This window comes from Pristiophorus japonicus, chromosome 2 (genome assembly GCF_044704955.1).
Source record: "Pristiophorus japonicus isolate sPriJap1 chromosome 2, sPriJap1.hap1, whole genome shotgun sequence".
Lineage (NCBI taxonomy): Eukaryota > Metazoa > Chordata > Chondrichthyes > Pristiophoridae > Pristiophorus > Pristiophorus japonicus.
Window position 1 is genome coordinate 8,552,368 of NC_091978.1, and position 16,926 is coordinate 8,569,293.

Genomic DNA, 16,926 nt, shown 5'->3' on the forward strand with positions numbered 1-16,926 from the left:
AGCGGGGCAGTGGGATCAGTTTGGGATTGATACAGTGCTATAGGGAGAGAGTGGGGCAGTGGGATCAGTTTGGGATTGATACAGGGCTATGGGGAAAGAGCGGGGCAGTGGGATCAGTTTGGGATTGATACAGGGCTATGGGGAGAGAGCGGGGCAGTGGGATCAGTTTGGGATTGATAGCTATGGGGAGAGTGGGGCAGTGGGATTAGTTTGGGGATTGATACAGGGCTATGGGGAAAGAGTGGTGCAGTGGGATTAGTTTAGGATTGATACAGGGCTATGGGGAGAGTGGGGCAGTGGGATTAGTTTGGGGATTGATACAGGGCTATGGGGAGAGCAAGGGGCAGTGGGATTGGTTTGGGATTGATACAGAGCTATGGGGAGAGAGCGGGGCAGTGGGATTAGTTTGGGATTGATACAGGGCTATGGGGAGAGAGCGGGGCAGTGGGATTAGTTTGGGATTGATACAGGGCTATGGTGAGAGAGGGGGGCAGTGGGATTAGTTTGGGATTGATAAATGGCTATGAGGAGAGAGTGAGGCAGTGGAATTAGTTTGGGATTGGTACAGGGCAGTGGGATTAGTTTAGGATTGATACAGGGCTATGGGGAGAGAGTGGCTCAGTGGGATTAGTCTGGGATTGATACAGGGCTATGGGGAGAGTGGGGCAGTGGGATTAGTTTGGGATTGATACAGGGCTATGGGGAGAGAGCGGGGCAGTGGAATTAGTTTGGGATTGATACAGGGCTATGGGGAGAGAGCAGGGCAGTGGGATTAGTTTGGGATTGATACAGGGCTATGGGGAGAGAGTGGGGCAGTGGGATTAGCTTGGGATTGATACAGGATTTTGGGAGAGAGCGGGGCAGTGGGATTAGTTTGGGATTGATACAGGGATATAGGGAGAGTGAAGCAGTGGGATTAGTTTGGGATTGATACAGACCTACGGGGAGAGAGCGGGGCAGTGGGAGTAGTTTGGCTATAGATACAGGGCTATGGGCAGAGAGAGGGTCAGTGGGATTAGTTTGGGATTGATACAGGGCTATGGGGAGAGTGGGGCAGTGGGATTAGTTTGGGGATTGATACAGGGCTATGGGGAAAGAGCGGTGCAGTGGGATTAGTTTAGGATTGATACAGGGCTATGGGGAGAGTGGGGCAGTGGGATTAGTTTGGAGATTGATACAGGGCTATGGGGAGAGTGGGGCAGTGGGATTAGTTTGGGATTGATACAGAGCTATGGGGAGAGAGCGGGGCAGTGGGATTAGTTTGGGATTGATACAGGGCTATGGGGAGAGAGCGGGGCAGTGGGATTAGTTTGGGATTGATACAGAGCTATGGGGAGAGAGGGGGGCAGTGGGATTAGTTTGGGATTGATAAATGGCTATGAGGAGAGAGTGAGGCAGTGGAATTAGTTTGGGATTGATACAGGGCAGTGGGATTAGTTTAGGATTGATACAGGGCTATGGGGAGAGAGCGGCTCAGTGGGATTAGTTTGGAGATTGATACAGGGCTATGGGGAGAGAGTGGCTCAGTGGGATTAGTCTGGGATTGATACAGGGCTATGGGGAGAGTGGGGCAGTGGGATTAGTTTGGGATTAATACAGAGCTATGGGGAGAGAGCGGGGCAGTGGGATCAGTTTGGGATTGATACAGTGCTATAGGGAGAGAGTGGGGCAGTGGGATCAGTTTGGGATTGATACAGTGCTATGGGGAGAGTGGGGCAGTGGGATTAGTTTGGGGATTGATACAGGGCTATGGGGAAAGAGCGGTGCAGTGGGATTAGTTTAGGATTGATACAGGGCTATGGGGAGAGTGGGGCAGTGGGATTAGTTTGGGGATTGATACAGGGCTATGGGGAGAGTGGGGCAGTCGGATTAGTTTGGGATTGATACAGAGCTATGGGGAGAGAGCGGGGCAGTGGGATTAGTTTGGGATTGATACAGGGCTATGGGGAGAGAGCGGGGCAGTGGGATCAGTTTGGGATTGATACAGTGCTATAGGGAGAGAGTGGGGCAGTGGGATCAGTTTGGGATTGATACAGGGCTATGGGGAAAGAGCGGGGCAGTGGGATCAGTTTGGGATTGATACAGGGCTATGGGGAGAGAGCGGGGCAGTGGGATTAGTTTGGGATTGATACAGGGCTATGGGGAGAGAGTGGGGCAGTGGGATTAGTTTGGGATTGATACAGGGCAGTGGGATTAGTTTAGGATTGATACAGGGCTATGGGGAGAGAGCGGCTCAGTGGGATTAGTTTGGAGATTGATACAGGGCTATGGGGAGAGAGTGGCTCAGTGGGATTAGTCTGGGATTGATACAGGGCTATGGGGAGAGTGGGGCAGTGGGATTAGTTTGGGATTAATACAGAGCTATGGGGAGAGAGCGGGGCAGTGGGATTAGTTTGGAGATTGATACAGGGCTATGGTGAGAGAGTGGCTCAGTGGGATTAGTCTGGGATTGATACAGGGCTATGGGGAGAGTGGGGCAGTGGGATTAGTTTGGGATTAATACAGAGCTATGGGGAGAGAGCGGGGCTGTGGGATCAGTTTGGGATTGATACAGTGCTATAGGGAGAGAGTGGGGCAGTGGGATCAGTTTGGGATTGATACAGTGCTATGGGGAGAGTGGGGCAGTGGGATTAGTTTGGGGATTGATACAGGGCTATGGGGAGAGTGGGGCAGTGGGATTAGTTTGGGGATTGATACAGGGCTATGGGGAGAGTGGGGCAGTCGGATTAGTTTGGGATTGATACAGAGCTATGGGGAGAGAGCGGGGCAGTGGGATTAGTTTGGGATTGATACAGGGCTATGGGGAGAGAGCGGGGCAGTGGGATTAGTTTGGGATTGATACAGGGCTATGGGGAGAGAGGGGGGCAGTGGGATTAGTTTGGGATTGATAAATGGCTATGAGGAGAGAGTGAGGCAGTGGAATTAGTTTGGGATTGGTACAGGGCAGTGGGATTAGTTTAGGATTGATACAGGGCTATGGGGAGAGAGTGGCTCAGTGGGATTAGTCTGGGATTGATACAGGGCTATGGGGAGAGTGGGGCAGTGGGATTAGTTTGGGATTAATACAGAGCTATGGGGCGAGAGCTGGGCAGTGGGAATAGTTTGGGATTGATACAGGGCTATGGGGAGAGAGCGGGGCAGTGGGATCAGTTTGGGATTGATACAGTGCTATAGGGAGAGAGTGGGGCAGTGGGATCAGTTTGGGATTGATACAGGGCTATGGGGAGAGAGCGGGGCAGTGGGATCAGTTTGGGATTGATACAGGGCTATGGGGAGAGAGCGGGGCAGTGGGATCAGTTTGGGATTGATACAGTGCTATAGGGAGAGAGTGGGGCAGTGGGATCAGTTTGGGATTGATACAGGGCTATGGGGAGAGAGCGGGGCAGTGGGATCAGTTTGGGATTGATACAGTGCTATAGGGAGAGAGTGGGGCAGTGGGATCAGTTTGGTATTGATACAGGGCTATGGGGAGAGAGTGGGGCAGTGGGATCAGTTTGGGATTGATACAGGGCTATGGGGAGAGAGTGGGGCAGTGGGATCAGTTTGGGATTGATACAGAGCTATGGGGAGAGAGCGGGGCAGTGGGATCACTTAGGGATTGATACAGGGCTATGGGGAGAGAGTGGGGCAGTGGGATCAGTTTGGGATTGTCACAGGGCTATGGGGAGAGAGTGGGGCATTGGGATCAGTTTGGGATTGATACAGGGCTAGGGTGAGAGAGTGGGGCAGTGGGATCAGTTTGGGATTGATACAGGGCTATGGGGAGAGAGCGGGGCAGTGGGATCAGTTTGGGATTGATACAGGGCTATGGGGAGAGAGCGGGGCAGTGGGATCAGTTTGGGATTGATACAGGGCTATGGGGAGAGAGCGGGGCAGTGGGATCAGTTTGGGATTGATACAGGGCTATGGGGAGAGAGCGGGGCAGTGGGATCAGTTTGGGATTGATACAGGGCTATGGGGAGAGAGCGGGGCAGTGGGATCAGTCTGGGATTGATACAGGGCTATGGGGAGAGAGCGGGGCAGTGGGATCAGTTTGGGATTGATACAGGGCAGACACGAATGAGGAGCGGGTGTGGGTCCTTGGCGGAGAATTACGAGAGGGCGGAAGTTGGTTGTGGAGCTGTTGCGAGTTAGTGGAGAGATGGAGGAGCTTGCGGGGGAAGCAGTGATGAAGAGCGACGGTCCAGGCAACACTCGCCTGAGGCCGGAGCAGGGAGAGGGGTGCAGGAAGCCGGGGAGCGGATGGTCCAGTCGCTGGGATACGCCCACTCACCAGCGCGCCTTCCAGGGCGAAGACGGCGGACGGCCCGGCCTTCTGCAGAGGCTCCATGCGGCGTCTCCATCGGCGACGACGGAACGCGTCTGTCTTCCGTTGCTTCAGGTGGAACTTCCAACCAAAGAGCGATGCATATTCCCAGCCCTCGACCTCTAGATCGTCTGTCTTGGTCTGTAGCAAGGGGACATTTGGGGAGAAGACGGGGGGGGGGTAAGAACGACCATGAGAAACTTCTCAGAATCATAGAATCATATAGTGCAGAAGGAGGCCATTCGGCCCATCGTGCCCATGCCGGCTATTTGAAAGAGCTCTCCAATCAGTCCCACTCCTCGATCCCCCATAGCCCTGCAAATCTCTCCTCTTCAAGTATTTACTGCTCAAAAGGAAGGTGGAAGCAGATTCAGTACTAAGGGGAATTGGATCAATCCTTGAAGGTGAGAAATTTTGCAGGGATCTGGGAAAAGAGCAGGGCAGTGTGACTAATTCCAATCCTCAGTCCTGTTAGACACATATAAATTAGGAGCAGTAGTAGGCCATTCGGCCCTTCGAGTCTGCACCGCCATTCAATATGATCATGGCTGATCCTCTATCTCAACACCATATTCCCGCTTTCTCCCCATACTCCTTGATGTCTTTTGCGTCTAGAAATCTATCTATCTCCCTCTTAAATATATTCAGTGACTTAGCCTCCACAGCTGTCTGTGGTAGAGAATTCCACAGGTTCACCACCCTCTGATTCTCCTCATCTCGGTCCTAAATTTCCTACCCTGTATCCCGAGACTGTGACTTCCCAGCCAGGGGAAACATTCTCCCCACATCCAGTCTGTCCAACTCCGTCAGAATTTTATATGTTTCAAAGCGATCCCCTCTCATTCTTCTAAACTCTAGTGAATACAGGCCCAGTCGACCCAATCTCTCCTCATACGACAGTCCTGCCATCCCAGGAATCAGTCTGGTGAACCTTCGCTGCACTCCCTCTATGGCAAGTATATCCTTCCTTAGGTAAGGAGACCAAAACTACACACAATACTCCAGGTATGGTCTCACCAGGGCCCTGTATAACTATTTACGTATTCCACCTCTCGCATATGCAGTGAAACAATCCTGTTATACCTGGAGTTTTATGTGACGATTGATGTTGATCCTTAGCCTGCAGTCCTGAGGCTCGGTCTAAGGTAAATAAGCCACTTGTGTCTCCATTATATTCCAACACACTCCTGGCCGGCCTCCCACATTCTACCCTACGTAAACTTGAGGTGATCCAAAACTCGGCTGCCCGTGTCCTAACTCGCACCGAGTCCTGCTCACCCATCACCCCTGTGCTCGCTGACTTACATTGGCTCCCGGTTAAGCAATGCCTCAATTTCAAAATTCTCATCCTTGTTTACAAATCCCTCCATGGCCTCGCCCCTCCCTATCTCTGTAATCTCCTTCAGCCCCACAACCCCCCGAGATGTCTGCACTCCTCTAATTCTGCCCTCCTGGACATCCCTGATTATAATCGCTCCACCATTGGTGGCCGTGCCTTCTGTTGCCTGGGCCTCAAGCGCTGGAACTCCCTCCCTAAACCTCTCCGCCTCTCTACCCTCTTTTTAAGATGCTCCGTAAAACCTACCTCTTTGACCAAGTTTTTGGTCACCTGCGCTAATATCTTCCTATGCGGCTCAATGCCAAATTCTGACTGATAATCGCTCCTCTGAAGCACCTTGGGACATTTTACTACATTAAAGACACTTTTTAAATGCAAGTTGTTGTTGTTAAATTACCCAGAAATGACAACATGGAAAAGACCTTTTCATCCACCCAGTGTGTGCTAATCTTCATCCTCCTCCCGAGAAGTACCCTAAATGTTTCTATAGATGTAGTCCTTACTACTAGGGGGGATCAAGGGGTATGGCGAGAAAGCAGGAATGGGGTACTGAAGTTGCATGTTCAGCCATGAACTCATTGAATGGCGGTGCAGGCTCGAAGGGCCGAATGGCCTACTCCTGCACCTATTTTCTATGTTTCTATGTTTCTAAACCCTAAATCTGCTTTGTTTCCATATCCCTTAATCCCACTTTTCCATCACTCTCCTTTCTAACCTGTTCGTAAATGTTGCCGTGGTCTCTGCTTCAATCACTAACTCCGCGAATCGATTTCGCAACCTCGCCACTCTCAGTATAATAAAGCTGCACCTACCCCCTGCCCCAAATCTCTTACGTAAGAACATAAGAAATAGGAGCAGGAGTAGGCCACCTGGCCCCTCGAGCCTGCTCCACCATTCAATGAGCTCATGGCTGATCTGATCATGGACTCAGCTCCACTTCCCTGCCCGCTCCCCATAACCCTTTACTCCCTTATCGCTCAAAAATCTGTCTATCTCTGCCTTAAATATATTCAATGACCCAGCCTCCACAGCTCTCTGGGGCAGAGAATTCCACAGATTTACAACCCTCTGAGAGAAGAAATTCCTCCTCATCTCAGTTTTAAATGGGCAGCCCCTTATTCTGAGACTATGTCCCTGAGTTTTAGTTTCCTCTATGAGTGGAAATATCCTCTCTGCATCCACCTTATCGAGCCCCCCCATTATCTTATATGTTTCGATAAGATCACCTCTCATTCTTCTGAACTCCAATGTGTATAGGCCCAACCTACTCAACCTATCCTCATAAGTAAATCCCCTCACCTCCGGAATCAACCTCGTGAACCTTCTCTGAACAGCCTCCAATGCAAGTATATTCTTCCTTAACTACGGAGACAAAAAACTGTGCGCTTAATCTGACTCCATGTCCCCTTGCTCTCGACCCCATCAACCACTGCAAACAGTCTGTTTCTATTAATCCTGCCCTATCCCTTTATAATCTGTGGATTTTAATCATACAAGAATCATAGAAATTTACAGCATGGAAGGAGGCTATTTCGGCCCACCGTGTCCATGCCGGCCGACCATGAGGTTACAGAAACATTGAAAAAATAGGTGCAGGAGTCGGCCATTCGACCCTTCGAGCCTGCACCACCATTCAATAAGATCATGGCTGATCATTCCCTCAGTACCCCTTTGCTGCTTTCTCTCTATACCCCTTGATCCCCTTAGCCGTAAAGGCCATATCTAACTCCCTCTTGAATATATCCAATGAACTGGCATCAACAACTCTCTGCGGCAGGGAATTCCACAGGTTCACAACTCTCTGAGTGAAGAAGTTTCTCCTCATGTCAGTCCTAAATGGCCTACCCCTTATCCTAAGACTGTGTCCCCTGGTTCTGGACTTCCCCAACATCGGGAACATTCTTCCCGCATCTAACCTGTCCAGTCCCATCAGAATCTTATACGTTTCTATGAGATCCCCTCTCATCCTTCTAAACTCTAGTGAATAAAGGCCCAGTTGATCCAGTCTCTCCTCATATGTCAGTCCAGCCATCCCTGGAATCAGTCTGGTGAACCTTCGCTGCACTCCCTCAATAGCAAGAATGTCCTTCTTCAGATTAGGAGACCAAAACAATATTCCAGGTGAGGCCTCACAAAGGCCCTATCCAGCCTAATCCCACTTTCCAGCTCTTGGTCGGTAGCCCTGTAGGTTACGGCACTTCAGGTGCACATCCAAGTACTTTTTAAATGTGGTGAGGGTTTCTGCCTATACCACCCTTTCAGGCAGTGAGGTCCAGACCCCCACCAACTGTGGGTGAAGAAATCTCCCCTCAGATCCCCTCTAAACCTCCCCCCAATTATTTTAAATCTATGTCCCCTGGTTGTTGGCCCCTCTGCTAAGTGAAATAGGCCCTTTCTATCGACTGTATCCAGGCCCCTCAATCAAGTCTCCCCTCAGCCTTTGCTGTTCCAAAGAAAACAATCACAGCCTATCCAATCTTTCCTCATCGTTAAAATTCTCCAGTCCAGGCAACATCCTCGTAAATCTCCTTTGTACCCTCTCCAGTACATCGGTTAGAGTTTTCACTCACTCAATGTCCTTTACTGCATAGAAAATGAGTTGATTCTTGAGAGATTTAAACTAAGAATCTAGATTTACAAGAATGATACCTGGACTCCAAAGGTTATTAGGAGGCGCGATTACACATATTAGGGTTGTATTCCCGGGAATTTAGTAGGTTAAGGGATGATTTGATCGAAGTTTTCAGGGTACTAAGGGGAACAGGTAGGGTAGATAGAGAGAGACTATTCCCGCTGGTTGGGGAGTCTAGGCCTCGGGGGGCATAGTCTAAACATTAGAGTGGGATATTTTACATCCACCTGAGAAAGCAGACTGAGCCTCGGTTTAACGTCTGAGATGTGGAAGAATTTCTTCTCTCAGAGGGTTGTAAATCTGTGGAATTCTCTGCCCCAGAGAACTGTGGAGGCTGGGTCATTGAATATATTTAAGGTGGAGATAGACAGATTTTTGAGCGATAAGGGAGTAAAGGGTTATGGGGAGTGGGCAGGGAAGTGGAGCTGAGTCCATGATCAGATCAGCCATGATCTTATTGAATGGTGGAGCAGGCTCGAGGGACCAAATGGCCGACTCCTGCTCCGATTACTTATGTTCTTATGATCTTATGTCTCAACCAAGAGATGAAGCTAGGAAACACTTCTACACACAAAGGGTGGTGGAGGTTTGGAACTCTCTTCCTCAAACGGCAATTGATGCTAGATCAGTTGTTAATTTTACAGATTGATAAATTTTTCTTAACCAAAAGTATTAAGGGATATGGGGCAAAGGCGGATATATGGAGTTAGGTCACAGATCAGCCCTGATCTCATTGAATGGCAGAACAGACTCAAGGCGTTGAATGGCCTCCTCCTGTTCCTGTGTAACATGCTTGAGGGGCTGAATGGCCTCCTCCTGTTCCTGTGTAACAGGCTCGAGGGGCTGAATGGCCTCCTCCTGTTCCTGTGTAACGGACTTGAGGGGCTGAATGGCCTCCTCCTGTTCCTGTGTAACAGGCTCGAGGGGCTGAATGGCCTCCTCCTGTTCCTGTGTAACGGACTTGAGGGGCTGAATGGCCTCCTCCTGTTCCTGTGTAACAGGCTCGAGGGGCTGAATGGCCTCCTCCTGTTCCTGTGTAACAGGCTCGAGGGGCTGAATGGCCTCCTCCTGTTCCTGTGTAACGGACTTGAGGGGCTGAATGGCCTCCTCCTGTTCCTGTGTAACAGGCTCGAGGGGTTGAATGGCCTTCTCCTGTTCCAGTGTAACAGGCTTGAGGGGCTGAGTGGCCTCCTCCTGTTCTTGTGTAACGGGCTTGAGGGGCTGAATGGCCTCCTCCTGTTCCTGTGTAACAGGCTCGAGGGGCTGAATGGCCTCCTCCTGTTCCTGTGTAACAGGCTCGAGGGGCTGAATGGCCTCCTCCTGTTCCTGTGTAACAGGCTCGAGGGACTTAATGGCCTCCTCCTGTTCCTGTATGACAGGCTTGAGGAGCTGAATGACCACCTCCTGTTCCTGTATGACAGGCTCGAGGGGCTGAATGGCCTCCTCCTGTTGCTGTGTAACAGGCTCGAGGGGCTGAATGGCCTCCTCCTGTTCCTGTGTAACGTACTTGAGGGGCTGAATGGCCTCCTCCTGTTCCTGTGTAACAGGCTCGAGGGGTTGAATGGCCTTCTCCTGTTCCAGTGTAACAGGCTTGAGGGGCTGAGTGGCCTCCTCCTGTTCTTGTGTAACGGGCTTGAGGGGCTGAATGGCCTCCTCCTGTTCCTGTGTAACAGGCTCGAGGGGCTGAATGGCCTCCTCCTGTTCCTGTATAACAGGCTCGAGGGGCTGAATGGCCTCCTCCTGTTCCTGTGTAACAGGCTCGAGGGACTTAATGGCCTCCTCCTGTTCCTGTATGACAGGCTCGAGGAGCTGAATGACCACCTCCTGTTCCTGTATGACAGGCTCGAGGGGCTGAATGGCCTCCTCCTGTTGCTGTGTAACAGGCTCGAGGGGCTGAATGGCCTCCTCCTGTTCCTGTGTAACAGGCTCGAGGGGCTGAATGGCCTCCTCCTGTTCCTGTGTGACAGGCTCGAGGGGCTGAATGGCCTCCTCCTGTTGCTGTGTAACAGGCTCGAGGGGCTGAATGGCCTCCTCCTGTTGCTGTGTAACAGGCTCGAGGGGCTGAATGGCCTCCTCCTGTTGCTGTGTAACAGGCTCGAGGGGCTGAATGGCCTCCTCCTGTTCCTGTGTAACAGGCTCGAGGGGCTGAATGGCCTCCTCCTGTTCCTGTGTAACAAACTCGAGGGGCTGAATGGCCTCCTCCTGTTCCTGTGTAACAGGCTTGAGGGGCTGAATGGCCTCCTCCTGTTCCTGTGTGACAGGCTCGAGGGGCTGAATGGCCTCCTCCTGTTCCTGTGTGACAGGCTCGAGGGGCTGAATGGCCTCCTCCTGTTCCTGTGTGACAGGCTCGAGGGGCTGAATGGCCTTCTAATGTTCCTGTGTTGCTATCATTCTGTAGCTGGGGTTCGAGTCTGAGTAATCCTATTGGGGGGTATGTTTCTACCCTTCTAGCCCTGGTTACTGTAAATGCTGCCGCTATAACTGCGGAGGGAAGATAGTATTGAAAGTGGAATTACAATTTAGTGTACCAGCTGTGGCTCTGTACTCTCACTCCGAGTCAGAAGCATATGGGGTCAAATCAAATTCTAGAGACGAGCACATAAATTCAGGCCGACACTCCCAGTGCAGTACTGAGGGAGTGCCGCAGTGTGGGAGGTGCCGTCTTTCAGATGAGACGTTAAACCAAGGCCCCGTCTGCTCTCTCAGGTCCCGCGGCACTATTCCGAAGAGCAGGGGAGTTCTCCCTTGTGTCCTGGGCCAATATTTATCCCTGAATGAACATAACAAAAAAATAGATTTTCTGGTCATTATCACATTGCTGTTTGTGGGCAAATTGGCTGCTGTGTTTCCTACATTTCAACAGTGGCTACATTTCAAACATTGGCTGTAAAGCACTTTGGGACACCCTGAAGTCATGAAAGGCGCTATATAAATGCAAGTCCCTTTCTTTTTTTAAGTCATAAGCCTTCAAATTGGCCTTGTCAGCACTTCCCGTTATCACATTTGGGCGGGGGGCGGGCGATAACGGGGCGCTAACCGGGTGGTGACCGGACGTGGCGATATCTCCTCCCACCATATTGGGCGGGAGTTTTGCGACGGCGGTACGGCCTTGCGCCCCGGACTCCTTCGCCCGGAGATCGTGACATCACCACCGCGCGCATCGCCGCGGTAAAGCCCACGGGACCCGAACTTGCGATCCACGCCCCCTCCCCTCGCAGCCTCGCCAGGCCAAAACACCGACAGCTGCAGGAGGCGTCCATCGGGAGGTCGGCCGCTTCGGGTGAGTAAGAACAAAATCTACCTTCGCTCTCGCAGGTTTTCCCGCACGTTCCTGCCCGCGATCGACCAGCCTGGCACTCCGCTGGAGAGCATCGGGGCTGATCGAGCGGGATCGTGGCTGCTGTGGTGGAGAAGCTAAGTGTTTCTATTGCAGGGCCAGCAGCAATGGCCTGTCCCTTTAAGGGTGGGCGGAGCCTTTCAACGTGGCACTGCTGCTCACCTACCGCCTCGCCTGCTGCCGATGGCGCTCCGGGAGGGAAGCGGAGAGCCGGATTTAACGTTCCACTTCCTTCCTGCAGCACAAACGCCGAATTTGTTAAAAGTTTGAAAACACCGGTGCCTGGCGCTCCCCAGTTTCAGCCCCACAGGTTTCAATCTTTGTTTGGCACGGTGTTTTACAGCAGCCGCCTTCGACATAAGAACATAAGAAATAGGAGCAGGAGTCGGCCATTCGGCCCCTCGAGCCTGCTCCGCCATTCAATACGATCATGGCTGATCTTCGATCTCAACTCCACTCTCCCGCTCGATCCCCATATCCCTTCATTTTCCGAGAGTCCAAAAATCTGTCTATCTCCACCTTAAATATATTCAGTGACCCAGCCTCCACAGCTCTCGGGGGTTGAGAATTCCACAGATTTACAATCCTCTGAGAGAAGAAATTCTTCCTCATTTCCGTTCTAAATGGGCGACCCCTTATTCTGAAACTATATCCCCTAGTTCTAGATTCCCCCACGAGTGCATCCCCCCACCCAAACTGTTATGTATGTATGTTAATATATGTACTGTAACACTAGACAACTGAATGTACCTTCACCCTGTAAACACCATACCTGTACACCAGAGGGTGCTGCTGCTGGAGAGCTAAGGGTCACCTGTACACTGCAGGTAACCCAGTATAAAAGGGAGCTCACCTCTTGGTGTCCTCACTCTAGGAGCTGCAATAAAGCACTAAGGTCACTACAGTTCCAGTACTATACCCTTACCTCATGGAGTCATTACTAGAGAATGCTTGCATACACAATACAAACTGTACCGATCCACCCCACCCAAACTGTACTGATCCCCCCCACCCAAACTGTACTGTTCCCCCACACAAACTGTACTGATCCCCCCCACCCAAACTGTACTGATACCCCCCACCCAAACTGTACTGTTCCCCCACACAAACTGTACTGATCCCCCCCACACAAACTGTACTGATACCCCCCACCCAAACTGTACTGATCCCCCCCACCCAAACTGTACTGTTCCCCCACACAAACTGTACTGATCCCCCCCACCCAAACTGTACTGATACCCCCCACCCAAACTGTACTGTTCCCCCACACAAACTGTACTGATCCCCCCCACACAAACTGTACTGATCCCCCCCACCCAAACTGTACTGATCCCCCCCACCCAAACTGTACTGAACCCCCCCACCCAAACTGTACTGTTCCCCCACACAAACTGTACTGATCCCCCCCACCCAAACTGTACTGATACCCCCCACCCAAACTGTACTGTTCCCCCACACAAACTGTACTGAACCCCCCACCCAAACTGTACTGATCCCCCCCACCCAAACTGTACTGAACCCCCCACCCAAACTGTACTGTTCCCCCACACAAACTGTACTGATCCCCCCCACACAAACTGTACTGATCCCCCCCACCCAAACTGGACTTATACCCCCCACCCAAACTGTACTGATCCTCCCCACACAAACTGTACTGATCCCCCCCACCCAAACTGTACTGAACCCCCCCACCCAAACTGTACTGATCCCCCCCACCCAAACTGTACTGATCCCCCCACCCAAACTGTACTGATCCCCCCCACCCAAACTGTACTGATCCCCCCCACACAAACTGTACTGAACCCCCCCCACCCAAACTGTACCGAACCCCCCCCATACTGTACTGATCCCCCCCACCACCCAAACTGTACCGAACCCTCCCACCCAAACTGTACTGATCCCCCCCACCCAAACTGTACTGATCCCCCCACCCAAACTGTACTGATCCCCCCCACCCAAACTGTACTGAACCCCCCCCACCCAAACTGTACCGAACCCCCCCCATACTGTACTAATCCCCCCCCACCACCCAAACTGTACCGAACCCCCCCACCCAAACTGTACTGATCCCCCCCACCCAAACTGTACTGATCCCCCCACCCAAACTGTACTGATCCCCCCCACCCAAACTGTACTGATCCCCCCCCCACCACCCAAACTGTACTAATACCCCCCCACACAAACTGTACTGATCCCCCCCCACACAAACTGTACTGATCGCCCCCCACCCAAACTGTACCGAACCCCCCCCATACTGTACTGATCCCCCCCCACCACCCAAACTGTACTGATCCCCCCCCACCACCCAAACTGTACTGATCCCCCCCACCCAAACTGTACCGAACCCCCCCCCATACTGTACTGATCCCCCCCCCCACCCAAACTGTACTGATCCCCCCCACCCAAACTGGACTTATACCCCCCACCCAAACTGTACTGACACCCCCCCACCCAAACTGTACTGATCCCCCCCACCCAAACTGTACTGATCCCCCCCCACCACCCAAACTGTACCGAACCCCCCCACCCAAACTGTACCGATCCCCCCCACCCAAACTGTACTGAACCCCCCCCACCCAAACTGTACCGAACCCCCCCCATACTGTACTGATCCCCCCCCACCACCCAAACTGTACCGAACCCTCCCACCCAAACTGTACTGATCCCCCCCACCCAAACTGTACTGAACCCCCCCACCCAAACTGTACTGATCCCCCCCACCCAAACTGTACTGAACCCCCCCCACCCAAACTGTACTGATCCCCCCCCACCCAAACTGTACCGAACCCCCCCCATACTGTACTGATCCCCCCCCACCACCCAAACTGTACTGATCCCCCCCCCACCACCCAAACTGTACCGAACCCCCCCACCCAAACTGTACTGATCCCCCCCACCCAAACTGTACCGATCCCCCCCACCCAAACTGTACTGATCCCCCCCCACCACCCAAACTGTACTAATACCCCCCCACACAAACTGTACTGATCCCCCCCCACACAAACTGTACTGATCCCCCCCCACCCAAACTGTACCGAACCCCCCCCATACTGTACTGATCCCCCCCCACCACCCAAACTGTACTGATCCCCCCCCACCACCCAAACTGTACTGATCCCCCCCCACCCAAACTGTACTGATCCCCCCCACCCAAACTGTACCGAACCCCCCCCATACTGTACTGATCCCCCCCCCCACCCAAACTGTACCGAACCCCCCCACCCAAACTGTACTAATACCCCCCACCCAAACTGTACCGAACCCCCCCACCCAAACTGTACCGAACCCCCCCACCCAAACTGTACTAATACCCCCCCACCCAAACTGTACTGATCCCCCCCCACCCAAACTGTACTAATACCCCCCCACCCAAACTGTACTGATCCCCCCCACCCAAACTGTACCGATCCCCCCCACCCAAACTGTACCGAACCCCCCCACCCAAACTGTACTGATCCCCCCCACCCAAACTGTACTAATACCCCCCACCCAAACTGTACCGAACCCCCCCCCACCCAAACTGTACTGATCCCCCCCACCCAAACTGTACTGATCCCCCCCACCCAAACTGTACCGAACCCCCCCCCACCCAAACTGTACCGATCCCCCCCCACCCAAACTGTACTAATACCCCCCCACCACCCAAACTGTACTGATCCCCCCCACCCAAACTGTACTGATCCCCCCCACCCAAACTGTACTGATCCCCACCCAAACTGTACTGATCCCCCCCACCCAAACTGTACTGATCCCCACCCAAACTGTACTAATACCCCCCACCCAAACTGTACCGAACCCCCCCCCACCCAAACTGTACTGATCCCCCCCACCCAAACTGTACTGATCCCCCCCACCCAAACTGTACCGAACCCCCCCCCACCCAAACTGTACCGATCCCCCCCCACCCAAACTGTACTAATACCCCCCCACCACCCAAACTGTACTGATCCCCCCCACCCAAACTGTACTGATCCCCCCCACCCAAACTGTACTGATCCCCACCCAAACTGTACTGATCCCCCCCACCCAAACTGTACTGATCCCCACCCAAACTGTACTGATCCCCCCCACCCAAACTGTATCGAACCCCCCCCCACCCAAACTGTACTGATCCCCCCCACCCAAACTGTACTGATCCTCCCCCCCACCCAAACTGTACCGAACCCCCCCCAAACTGTACCGAACCCCCCCCCACCCAAACTGTACTGATCCCCCCCCCACCCAAACTGTACTAATACCCCCCCACCCAAACTGTACCGATCGCCCCCCCCACCCAAACTGTACTGATCCCCCCCCCCACCCAAACTGTACTGATACCCCCCCACCCAAACTGTACTGATACCCCCCCACCCAAACTGTACTGATACCCCCCCACCCAAACTGTACTGATCCCCCCCCCACCCAAACTGTACCGATCCCCCCCCACCCAAACTGTACCGATCGCCCCCCCCCCACCCAAACTGTACCGATCCCCCCCACCCAAACTGTACTAATACCCCCCCCACCCAAACTGTACTGATCCCCCCCACCCAAACTGTACTGATCCCCCCCCCCCACCCAAACTGTACTGATCCCGCCCCCACCCAAACTGTACCGATCCCCCCCCACCCAAACTGTACTAATACCCCCCACCCAAACTGTACTGATCCCCCCCCCCCCACCCAAACTGTACTGATCCCCCCCACCCAAACTGTACTAATACCCCCCACCCAAACTGTACTGATCCCCCCCCCCACCCAAACTGTACCGATCCCCCCCCACCCAAACTGTACTAATACCCCCCACCCAAACTGTACTGATCCCCCCCCCCACCCAAACTGTACTGATCCCTCCTGTGAGGTGGTTAGAAGCAGCACTTGCTTACTCAATCACCGACACGGACACTGGAGACCAGGGGGCCGATTTTCACATCAGCCGCGTGGTTTGCTCCTCCCCCGGTTCACAATGAAAGTGGGCGGAGTTTGTAACCAGCCAATCGATCCTCTGCCGCGAGGCGAAAGCGGAAAATGACCCTCGGGTTGTCCACTGAACACAGGCCAGTTTGTTGTCAATGTGTGATTAGTCCGGATACAGGGGCCTTTGTTTCAGGATGAAATTAAATAATACAACGGTCAATGCATTCGACAGTCACGTGAACATAAGAACACAAGAAATAGGAACAGGAGTAGGCCATTTGGCCCCTCGAGCCTGCTCCGCCATTTAATAAGATCATGGACTCAGCTCCACTTCCCTGCCCGCTCCCCATAACCCTTTACTCCCTTATCGCTCAAAAATCTGTCTATGTCCGCCTTAAATATATTCAATGACCCAGC

At 52.9% G+C, this 16,926-nt stretch overlaps 1 protein-coding gene across 1 annotated transcript in view; it reads right to left on the reverse strand.

The window, feature by feature from the left end:
* The window catches only part of dysf (dysferlin, limb girdle muscular dystrophy 2B (autosomal recessive)), a 220,083-nt gene that overhangs the window by 175,480 nt on the left and 27,677 nt on the right, over nucleotides 1-16,926 (reverse strand). The window contains exon 9 of the mRNA XM_070859521.1: nucleotides 4,274-4,447. Coding sequence (XP_070715622.1) covers nucleotides 4,274-4,447 — 174 coding nt within the window. The remainder of the gene's footprint in view (nucleotides 1-4,273; nucleotides 4,448-16,926) is intronic.